The 12163-nt window shown below is 47.7% G+C and overlaps 1 protein-coding gene and 2 non-coding genes across 5 annotated transcripts in view; all 3 read right to left on the bottom strand.

Annotated features, from left to right (window-relative positions):
• LOC102403750 (CREB binding protein) overlaps positions 1–12163 on the bottom strand; it is a 118642-nt gene that overhangs the window by 87979 nt on the left and 18500 nt on the right. For all 3 annotated transcript variants that reach the window (XM_044936006.2, XM_044936005.2, XM_006054865.4), the window contains exon 2: positions 4249–4961. In XM_044936006.2, the coding sequence (XP_044791941.2) occupies positions 4249–4961 (713 nt within the window). The remainder of the gene's footprint in view (positions 1–4248; positions 4962–12163) is intronic.
• Positions 11033–11116, bottom strand: LOC112581923. The gene has a single exon (XR_003106595.2). It is a non-coding gene; the product is annotated as a small Cajal body-specific RNA 18 (non-coding RNA).
• On the bottom strand, positions 11184–11326 carry LOC112581930. Its single transcript, XR_003106602.2, has one exon. It is a non-coding gene; the product is annotated as a small Cajal body-specific RNA 17 (non-coding RNA).

The raw sequence follows: 12163 nt of genomic DNA, 5'->3' as shown, positions 1-12163 counted from the left end.
TTTTCTTGGGCTTCCCTGGTGGCTCAGCTGGTAAAGAATCTGCCTGCCATGCAGGAGACCTGGGTTCGATCCCTGGGTTGGGAGGATCCTTTGGAGAAGGAGGGAAAGGCTACCCACTCCAGTATTCTGGCCTAGAGAATTCCACGGACTGTATAGGCCATGGGGTCCCAAAGAGTTGAACACAACTGAGCGACTTTCACACACACTACGCTTGATTTTGCTTCTCTCATCTCACTTTATATGCTTTTTGCTTCTAATTTTTTGTCTTTAGACTTTAGCTTTTAATATGCAAAAATATTAATAGTACAGACCAACAAGAAAAAATGGGAAACAAGACAACAGAAAAACTGACAGAGAATATGAGCAACAGCAAAACAGAAAGGCCCATGAATTTATGACAAGATATTGTGCCTAAGAGAATGGCAAATCAGTAAAAAAAAAAAAAAAAAAAAAAAAAGTATCAGTGTTGGTGAGAATTTGAGGCACAGGGATTCATCTGCTGTTGGTTAGGGTGTAATCTGCATGTTTTGGGAGAGGATCTGTGCTTAAATATCTATGCTTATTAAAAATGTCACTATCCTTTAATCCAGAAATTTCACCCCCCAAATCTCTCCAGCAGATACATCCAGCTATACAAAGATATACACACAAATCAAAAATCAAACGTATAGCATCAAAACATACAGCCATTGGGGCATTAGTCCTATAAATTAAGATACAGCCAAATCAGGGGCTACTCCCCTGCCACACCTTGTGAGAGGAACTGAGAGCTCCATCTAACACGCAACAGCTTCCAACCTGCACTGCTGCGGGGCGGAAAGCACACGTGCACACACATGTATGTGATGGGGGCGCAGGGGAGGGGAGAGGTTATAGTATACTATGTTTAGAAGTCACACACACACACACACACACACACACACCCTCTCTGTGCCTGTACATATACAGACCATCTCTGGCAGGACAGATAAGAAATAGTAGCTGCCTTTGGTGAGAGAATTTGGGAGAACCAAAGGTCAAAAAAATCCCCACTCCAGTACTCTTGCCTGGAAAATCCTATGGACGGAGGAGCCTGGTAGGCTGCAGTCCATGGGGTCGCTAAGAGTCAGACATGACTGAGTGACTTCACTTTCACTTTTCACTTTCATGCATTGGAGAAGGAAATGGCACCCCACTCCAGTGTTCTTGCCTGGAGAATCCCAGGGACGGGGGAGGCCTGGCGGGCTGCCGTCTATGGGGTCGCACAGAGTTGGATACGACTGAAGTGACTTAGCAGTAGCAGTAGCAGTAAAGGTCAAAAATTAAGGGAGACTAACTTTTCAGTTCTTATCCTTAATGCTGATTTTTAAAAAAATTTGACTTAGTTGTTAAACCATATGCATGATTACTGTCTAAAACCAAAACTGTTAACAAAGTCTTTGACCCAGTAACTTCACTTTTCAGAATGTACCTCACAACGCATGTGGGTGTGCCCACCGGAGGACCGTCGCTGCAGCACCGCCTGTACTAATGGGACGTCAGAAAGAACCCAAATGCTCCTCATCAGGGTACAGGAACTACGGTGCATCATGGAAAACAAGAAAAATCTGTGCCCACTGGCATGGAAAGGCATTTCATGGTCTATTGTTACCTAAAACAGCAAGGTGTTCATCTCATGTAGTCTAGTTCCATTTCGTATATTAAAAAAGGACCTGTGTTAATATATCTGTACAGAAGCAGTTACCTGTAAGCAGAAGAGGGGCTGCTCTTTTTACTATTTACATTATTTTATAGGAAATCTGCATATCCTTTGTACCAATAATTTTTTTAAACAAAATTACCTTTTAAAAAAAGTTTCTTTGTCCCTCTGTGCATTTAAAATCTTATTCAGCTTAAAATGAACGTGTCTCTTGCTCCCACTATTTGCCCACCACTGTTAGCTCTTCCATCCCAACCAAAGGCCACGGCAACTTTCAAAAATGCCACCTCCCACCCCTTCTTCGCCATCGGCCTCTTTGGGATGGGAGACGGCCGTGCCACAAGTCATGTGGCTTACCATCCTCACACTGCACGCTTGCTGCTGTCTAAAGACAGACCCCGCTGTACAAAGGAGTGAAAACGCTGGGCAAACGGAGGAACACGGAGCGAGGGAGACATGATCAGCAATGCCCAGGCTGCAGGCAACTCCCAGAACAAAAAACAAGCAAAACAGCCAGAGGTGTCAACAAATAAACTGTAAGAATTCTAGAGATTAACAGCTTCTTAAGAGCCAGAGCAACTGAATAAAAGATAGGTTATTCAATTTGGGGGAGGGGACTCTAATAACAAACCACGACACATGCAACCACTGGGAAACCGAGTATCTAGTGGACGCTGATGACAAAGGACATCCCTTATGTACATGTGACAGTGTACTCTGCCCAGGTATGCCAAGTCCAACTTTTAGGAATACATGAACACACACACACACACACACAATCAATGGCTCTCCAAATGTGGTCAAGGGACTCAGGTCCTTTCAGGGGTCAAAACTATTTTCATAAAACACTAAGACAATTATTTGCCTATTTTGCTCTCATCCTCTCACAAGAGGCTCTGTGACATTTGACATCACTACAATGGTTAATGAACATTTGTGTTTTAAAATTCTCTTTTAGTATCTAATGTGGCAAATATGGACAGATAATCCACATTTTAAAGAAAACAACTCGATAATTTCTAAGATTACTCAGGAGCCCTGTTTATTTTCGTGTGTGCCTTAAATTCTCCAAAATACCTCTTCGTAACTGGGCATGTGGAGCAGAATGACCAGTGAATCAGGAAGGAACAAACATCAAATCTACCCATGAAGCCTAAACCCAAAGAAATCTCTTCTCAATTCAACTCTAAAACATGCACGCACACACAGACCCCTCTTCAAACACCAGGGACAACAAAATTTTGAGTTCACATTTTCCCTTAATAACACTTCAAAAGAGATAAATGAAATTTGAATGTTTAGAATTACTTCACTTTTACTTCTTCAGTAAAAAAGCCTCTTCTTAGCCAAGCCAGCCGCACGGTTCACAGCTGTGACCCAGCGCCGGCACCAGCCTTATGGGGAAACTGCTCGACCTGACCTCTCCCTTATCTGGCACTCATCAAATTCAAACAGTTCTGCTCTTCTGGAGTCTGCTGCACCAAACACCGCCTAAATCAGGGGCACTGGGGGCAGCAGCTGGCCTCCTCAGCGCGTCCCAGGGGTCGGCGTCTGGTGGGTCAGCCCGTGCTCTGTCCCTTGAAAGTGAAAGTGAAGTCGCTCAGCCGTGTCAGACTCTTTGCAACCCCATGGACTGTAGCCCACCAGGCTCCTCTGTCCATGGGATTCTCCAGGCACGAACACAGCAGTGAGTTGCCATTTCCTCCTCCAGGGGATTTTCCCTACCCAGGGATTGAACCCAGGTCTCCTACACTGCAGGCGGATTCTTTACCATCTAAGCCACTAAGGCAGCCCGCATCCTCTGTCCCTTGTCTGCTCTCATTTTTCCCATGGGCTCTCTCCACCTTGGCATCTGCCTTCCCTGTTCTCCACGTTCAGTTCCTACACTGCACACCAGCTGCAAGGCCCTTCTCAGGAGCAGAGCTCTACGCTGCACAGCCATCGCACCCCCGAGCCAGCAGCTCTAAGTGCCTTACAGGCTCCAGGTAGTGCTAACGCCGCTGGCCTGGGGGCCCATCTGGAGAACCCTTGCTCTGAGTTTCCTCTGGGACCCGAAGCTCTGCCATGCCACCTCTTCCCTGTTAAGCCCAGCAGGAGATAACCAGCTTGGAACCCAGCTTCCTCCTGGTAAAACGGAGGCTGTGGCAAAAGACACTAGGCCAGCTGGCTGTAACACAGGAAGGGCATGAAGAGGACTGCCCTGGCTGGTGGCGGGAAGCAACGGCAGAGCGCCTCTGCCAGGCCCACTAACGCCACAGAAGGCCTACTCCCCGCGAAGCTGCCTCTCAACCACGTGGTCCTATCTCCACACGTTTGTCTTAGAGGTTGAAAACTGGCCCTCGGCTCCCACTCCCCGCCGTGTTCTCAACCATATGACATGCAGGCTAGCCTACCGCTGGCTTCTTCAACAGTTCCCACCCTAAAGACATGGCAGGGATCTGTATGCTGGGAAGGACACAGAATGCCAAATCCATCCCTTTCGAGAAGGAGGGGCAGGAGGAACACCTAGAGGAGGACAGGAACATGCCCCTGGTTAGCGGGACGGCTGCAAAGCACTGACGTTTGCTTACCTTGCTCATGCCTCCGGCCTGTGCGGTGTTCAGCCCTGCATGACTGGCCATTTGCGGTGAAACTTGGGTCAAGGTCTCAGCCAGCACACTGCTTGTGGCCCCCTGCATGGCCGGAGTAGGGTATGGCATCCCAGCTCCCCTTCCTCGGCCAGCAGCCCCAAGAGATCCATTCATGACCTGCGCCTGTCCTTGCTGGGCCTGGTTCATTAAACTGTGGCCAGAGTTACTATTGAGGAGGCCTGGGTGGGTCTGGTTGAAGTTAGCGTTCATGCAGATCCCAGGTCCCGTCTGCGACGTGGCAGGGCTGCTGGTCACCAGCCCCACTTGCTTTTGTGCTTGCGGATTCAGTGCTTGGGAAGCAGGAGGAGTGGGCCCAGAGGTGCTGGCTGCCTGCTTGGGCAGGCTGGGGGCGGAAGAATCTCCCTGGTTCAGAGGGCTCTTGCCCATGGCACCCAGACTGGCCATGTTGGCACTGCTGGGCTGCCCCTGGGCCTGGCTGCCGAGGCCTTGCTGCGCGGGGCTGCTGGCACTCACATTGCCTATTCCTGGGTTGATGCTGGAGCTGCTGCCGCCTCGCAGGAGCTCGGACAGTTGTTTATGTTTGGAAGCAGCATCTGGAACGAGGTTCCCACTGTTTAAAAGGCTTAATTCTCCTCCATTGGGGATCAACTCATCAGGAAGATCATTTTCCAAGTCAAACAATGATCCAAAATCTAGAAATGAAACAGAAACAGAAATGAGAAACTAAGCAACCATAACCTCTCTCCAACTGTCACATGTTACTACAAGCTTAACCTAAAGGGGCGCTTAACACGGTACACTCGCGTGTCTTACGAGCAATGTCAAAATGATCTGAAAGTTCATTTGGGAAAATAAAACAGAAAAATATTTTTCAAATTCTGAAGAAGGGAAAGTTAAACAGAGATGAGAGGAAGGCTATCTAAAATGATAGATTCTATCCTATATTCCAAAACAATAAAGAGTGTGGGGTAAGGCAAATACAAATTAAAGGAATACAATGGAAATTTAACGAGTTCACTTAATTATGATGTTAAAATGCTTCAAGAATGTATGTGTGTAAAACAATAACTGGGCATCAGGTTAGACCAACAGTAATTTGAGAAAATTAAAGCCTAGCTTTAAGTGAATATATATATAAAAGAAGTAAAGTATTAAAAAAAAAAAAAAAAGGAAAAGAAAAACTAGCCTTAACAGAAAATGAGATTCCTCAAAGTGCTAAAGCTACAGGAAATAAAGATATATACAGAAATTAAAAAGAATTAAAAGTAAAAGAAAATAGCTTAAAAAGTACTTGAATTATACAGAAAGGGTTAAAGTCAATCTTACATAAAGATGGAAAGCACACCTCCCGAGAATAAATGTGCAACGGATATACAAGCACGTAAGGATCACAAAGGAAGATAAAACAGTAAACCAAAGAGACCATCCTTTGGTAATCAAACATGAAAATTATAGCAACTCCTTTTTTCCAGTCCCTCTCAAAGTAACACTTCTCTTATGTGGCCTATATATGTCATCCCTAGTCCTTCACTGACCACGCACTGTTCAAATAACAACAACCTGGCCATGCGTGCAAGTGCAAAGGACAAGATGTGCAGAAATACAGTCACCATGGAATTACCTGTAACATCAAAATAAACACAGACTATACTCAGAAGCAGTTTAACCTACTGGTTATCACAGCTCAAGACCCAGACTGCCAGTATCTGGATGCCGGCTCTGCCTCCTGCTCCCCACTTACCAGCTGTGTGACCTTGGTTAAGTCACGTAGGCTTTCTGTGCCTCAGTTCTTCTCTAGAAACTGGGAGTGATAATGGCTACTATACCTCAGAGGGTTGCTGTGAGGACTAAATGAATTAATACATGTAAATCACTTAAACAGTGCCTGCGGGTGCTAAGGGTTCAGAAAGTATTGGCTATTTGTGTGTGCTTCCTAAGTTGCTTCAGTCATGTCTGACTCTGTGACCCCATGGACTGTAGCCCGCCAGGCTCCTCTGTCCATGGGATTCTCCAGGCAAGAATACTGGAGTGGGTTGCCGTGCCCTCCTCCAGGGGGTCTTCCTGACGCAGGAATCGAACCCACGGCTCCTGTGGCTCCTGTACTACAGGCGAATTCTTTACTGCTGAGCCACCAGGGAAGCCCTCAGCTATTATTATTACTATCATCCAATAATAGAGGTTTAATAAGCTGCTGCACAATAGAAACAGGATAACATTATACATCCATTAACATATGAAGACTGTACAAATATAGGAAAATGTTTGTTATATAAAAACATGCAAATGGGAACTGTATGCAGAATGGCACAGAGAGCAAGATTAGCACTAAAGTGCATGCATGTGGGCAGTAGCTGGAAAGTAACCTGCCAAAAATAGGTGCACGGGTAAAATGGGGGGTGATGTGTGCATGCGGCTTATAAAATTTAACAAGCCACTGCCCCTGCCACCAACCACTTTTAGAAAATTGAAACCTTTTTCTCCAAGGTGCAGACTCTTGCGACTGTCTTCCCCAACCAGCTCCTCAGCTGGCTGCCTGGGATGTTCCTTTCAGGAAGGGAAGCGCCTTCCAGTCCAAGGAGCAAAAACCACCAGACCACGTTCCCCATGGCAAGTGACACAGTCCCAGCTATGGAAACAGAAGGCAAGTGGGCCAAGGCATTCTGGAGATGGTTTTCCTTCCCAATGCTAAGGGATGCCCAGAAGATGACCTCCCGTTCTTTACTAGATTTCACCCTGGAACTGCAGCAACGCTCTTCAGCCAGGAAAGGAGACGGGGCTCGCGCGCTAAGGATGGCTGCAGGGCAAACACAAGCACCCAGGTCCATGAAGCCATCTCAAGGCCAACACAGTGATCCTGGAACCACGCCCCACCCCCCACCATCTTCAGACTTCCTGTAACGAGAGAAAATACACTCGTATCACTGAAGCCATTCCAGCTGCAGTCTAAGGTAACTTGCAGCTGAAGGCATCTTGGTATCTTCATCATGTCTACGGATGAAGTTCAAACTCCTTCACTCTCCTCAGCACCTGCTGGGGCACCCGACCTCCCAGCCACAATACCACAAGCCAGCACCTGCATCAGCAAGCTTTCTCCTCTGTATGCACTTTCTCTCAGGCTAGAAAACCTCACGTCCAGCCCTCCGTCACATTCAACAGTAACTACGGAGACTCCTCCTGCAAAACCAACCAGTCCCTTTTCAACCTCCTGAGTTCACTAAACATACATGCCTCATAAGCCACGTCAAACACATACTTAGTTCATCCTGCCTGTGAGGGACTAGACACTCCTTGCACACACACTCTGCTTGCAGAGCCTCTGAGAGCAGCTGCAGACGGCATGAGCCTCGCCTTTCCTCCTGTGTGCTTTACTGTGTGACACCTAAGAACACCCTTACACAAGCGCAGGATGGCTGACAAATTCAGGAAACTGAACACTGATATGGTACTTAATACTGATTGCCCTTACTCAGATCTGGCCAGTTGTTCCCAAAATGTCCTTTATCACATTTCTTTTTCCTGTTGCAAAATCCATTTCAGATAAAGAAGAAAAAAACACACTGCAAAACAATTAAAAAAAAAAAAAAACCCATTTCAAGATCCCAATACATTTAGGTTGTCATGTCTCTGTCTTCTCCTTTATTCTAGAAATGACCGCCAGGCTTTGTCTTTCATAACTCTGAGATTTCTGAAGAGGGTAGGTCAGTTGTTCTGTAGAGTACCCCAAGGTGGGGTTGCTTCCTCAGGCTCAAGAACACTTAATTACGAAGCGACAACAGGACTCTTGGATACAGAAGACAGCAAAGAGAACTACTGGCCAGAGCTTCCCGCAGGCGACCTCCATGCTCCTGTGCTTTCACGTTTTGGGGCTTCGGGGGTTCCATGCCACGGCTTTCATGCTATTGTGTCGTCCTTAACCTGGAGATTCACTAAGGTCTCCAGACACAAAGACCACGTGAGATATAGTCAAAATAAATGAGAACAACCCTCTAATATAACTAACATTTGTATTTGTTGCCTTCCACATGTACACACATTTCTGCTGCTGCTGCTGCTGCTGCTAAGTTGCTTCAGTCATGTCCGACTCGGTGCGACCACAGAGACAGCAGCCCGCCAGGCTCCGCCGTCCCTGGGATTCTCCAGGCAAGAACACTGTGTGCGACCACAGAGACAGCAGCCCGCCAGGCTCCCCCGTCCCTGGGATTCTCCGGGCAAGAACACTGGAGTGGGTTGCCATTTCCTTCTCCAATGCATGAAAGTGAAAAGTGAAAGTGAAGTCGCTCAGTTGTGTCCGACTCCTCGCGACCCCATGGACTGCAGCCCACCAGGCTCCTCCATCCATGGGATTTTCCAGGCAAGAGTACTGGAGTGGGGTGCCATCGCCTTCTACTGACCACTATTTTAGAAAAATTGAGTGTGTGCATATGTTTAATTCAATGCTTCTTAATCTATGAACAAGAAAATGAAACTCATTTAAACAAAGACAATGGAAGCCACTTATGGCAGACATCAGGTTTCCTTCTTACCTGCCGGGAGGGGATGCAGTGTCAAGCACTAGAGACCAGAAGAAGGAAGTGAGCTACAGATACTGTACATTCAAAGTCTGGAATAGCCTGCGGATGCTCCCGACTGACCCTTCCAAGAGTCCCAAAGCACTTTTCTAGGAGAGGGCGGGCAGGCCAGGACAACGGCAGGTAAATTCAGAACAGATAACCACAGCAAAGTCAACAACAGGGTCCCTAGTCCAGCGTAGGAAGTGGGAGTCAGAAATGGGAACGCAGAAAGAACACTCGCAGGCAGAGCACAGGAGTGCAAATCCTGGCTGAGTCAATCAGCCCCGTGTCCCTGGGCAAACAGCTTAATCTCTGCGTCTTAATTCCCTCAACTGTGAAACAGGGACAATGGTATCCCTGGGCTACGCGCTGAGAGCAGCAAAAGGGCACTTTGCCACTGACACCAGTTATCTTAACGCCATCCTGCACAAAAACTTTACCTTTAAAAGTTCACCACGTGCTGCCACTCTCAAACTGATGCGTATTCTTTTCTGGTTCTGTCTTGCTCTAGTCCCAGGGAGCCCGCACCTTCTACGGCTGTGGCAGGTGTTATGTCTACGCCTCGTTTCTGGTTTTGGTTTTTACTGGTCTGCCACATTGTGTCCACTCTTTCTCATCCTGTTTCAGCACAAGCACATCTCACAGCTGTCTGGGTGCAGGAAGGGTTGACTGGCTGTGCTGCGTCCTCACCTACCCAGTCCAAACATGTATGAATACGCTAACAGCCACATACATGATGTACAGTCTCTGTAACAGACAGAAGGGGGTGTGCAGTGCTTGCGCAAGGCAGATCCACACTCACACCATCGCACTTTCCTCACCATTACTCTTCCCTGTTCTCTAGTTCAAAACAAAACATGACACAGGAGAGTGAAGCAGGAGGCTGTTGCAACACAACACAGCTGTGCTTTCCACACACCCAGTGTCCCCACATACAGGTTGGGCAAACACCAGTCTGAATCACCGGAAGTTCCGAAAATTCAAGATTGAGCGCCACCACTTCCAATCCCAGGAGGTTCCTGTCTCTCCACCAAGTCAGCACGGGATGGGCCCAGGAGAGGGCAAAGCTGAGGCTGCAAGAGATTCGAGGTCAACCCGCTTTCCAGGGTCACCCTCAGCAGAAATGAGCCCCGTCACACAGCCAACGGCAGACGCTGTGTCCACAGCCACAGCCGGGAACAGGAATTCTCGCCCCCTCGGGACTTTTCAGCTGCACCAAGGAACTCAAGATAGAAAATACACACTTTGGGGAGTCAACCTCCACAAATGACTCTTCATTTGTGGCTGGAAGGCACTGGGAGAAGGAGGGGTGCGGGGCTGAACCTCTTCCCTCCCCGTCTCCACCAGGTCCAGGCTCCCCTGTGCCTTTCAGCTAAGCTGACCCGGGAAAAGCAGCTGCGGGCGCTCAGGCTCCACCACGCCCGGCAAGGCTGCGGCATCCGTGGCAGCAGCTCAGGAAGGAGAAAAGAAAGCTGAGCAGACCCGACGCCTCGGGAGCGGAAGGGCTTCACCACGCGGGGCCACGAGGGTCCTCTCCCCTCTGGACCAGAGACCTCAGTCCGGGGACGGTCACACCAAACACTGACCACCCCCCATGCTGCAAGACCCATTCCGATGCATCGCGACCAGAAGGCAGCATTTCACCTTAAGGAATGAACTACTATCAGACACTCTGGAAAAGGCTTTTCATTTTACAAAATCAAATACTTGGCAGGTGACTGACTCAATCTTTCCAGCCAGTAACATCTGAAAAGTTTTGTTTGAAAGGAGTTGTTTCAAATGCATCAGCTAATTAAACAAACCATCTAAAAGACACTTCTTCCCTCAGGTTTTCTGAATTCTCCTCTGTCATAATACCTTATTTTCTTTGAATTGCATTCAGAACCCCAGATCCTCCACATCAGCAGAACTGACTTTTCTCTCAAAACATGTACAAACCAGTTTATTACACTCTGCACTGGCCAGAAGTATGAACTCTTCCACAGTCTACAGATATAATGGGTGAATCTTAAAATCTCCTATCACTTCTTGTTACAGCTCATGAGGCTGTAAAGGCCACAAACACAGGGGTTAGGTCAGCGCCCAGTGCCTCCCACCCCATGCTTAGCAGAGGAGCCGGGACAGCCAACTGCAAGCTGAGAGAACAGGCCTGAGCTACAGGTGATACACAGTATCAATGTTTTTTTTTGTTTTTTTTTTTTTTCCCCCCCGCCCGGTCTCAGTCCGTTCTCAGAACACAGCTCCATCACCTAGTTCCCAGAACTCAGATTGCGCAGTGGTCACGTCATCATCGACCAGGGCTTGCAGGGACCACCCTAACGTCACCCAAATCTTAGCCTAACTGCCTCCCCCTAACCTCCCAGCCCCCGGGTCCCTGGCCCCATTTCGCCTGACACGTTTTCATAATCCTCTCAGGCTCTGGGCCAGCGGCGCCATCAGCCATGGGGCCCGATCATATAAGGAAAATACTGCGGCCTCATCCGGGGGCTGCATCATGGACCCGGGGGCGACCCTGTCCCCTACGCCACTCTCTACACCCCAAACCTGCCAACCCCCCTGCCCCGCTTCTCGCGCCCGGGCCTCTCGGGCGGGTCCAGCCGCCTCGGCTTCCCCCTGGGCTCACAGTATCAATGTTAACAAGTTACTCTGTCTAGCCCAAGAGGGCAAGAGGTAATTTTAACATCTATTATTATTTTCCTAAAACAGAAACAAAGAGAACAAAATTCAACAATGAATTTTCTTGAAATGTTACATTATTTTGCTCATCCTCCTCTTCACACCTTCTTCCTGCTGCCTCTCTATCTTCCAGAAAACCAGCCAAGTCTATTTCCCTCTCTGGCTACATCTTGGCATCAATGACCCTCTATCCTACCAGTGATGCAAAGATTAAAAAGCATAATGGAGAAGAAGAGATGGTGGTATTGGAAATAAACTACCCAAGAGTTTAGACGCTGCTTTGTGTATGTGCTTCTCTACTTCTGAGCATGAAACTCCCCTCCCAAGGATCTCTCTTCCCCACTTACCCCTATTTCTCTCTGCAGCCCTTTGGCCCCATGAAAAAGGTCTGCTTTCTTTAAAATCTTTTCAGAATTCTCTAGATTCTCTTCAGCATTATTAAATCCATCTCTTAAATCTTTCAAAAGCTGAGCATCTTTATTCATCAACCTTGGAAATTTTTACAAAAAGAATTTTAATTCCTGAGTCAAAACTGGATTAAAATAAAGAAAGAAAGAAAAACCACCTTGATCCAAAAAGGGCCATTCATCCTGAAAAAGCTCACGTCTAAAGCTGAGGAATCCACAGAATGTTAGACATTTTCACAGGGTTTTCAGTCTTAGATGACC

This window comes from Bubalus bubalis, chromosome 24 (assembly GCF_019923935.1).
Source record: "Bubalus bubalis isolate 160015118507 breed Murrah chromosome 24, NDDB_SH_1, whole genome shotgun sequence".
NCBI lineage: Eukaryota > Metazoa > Chordata > Mammalia > Artiodactyla > Bovidae > Bubalus > Bubalus bubalis.
The sequence above is the reverse complement of the archived record's forward strand: the minus strand, read 5'-3'. Positions and strand labels throughout refer to the sequence as shown.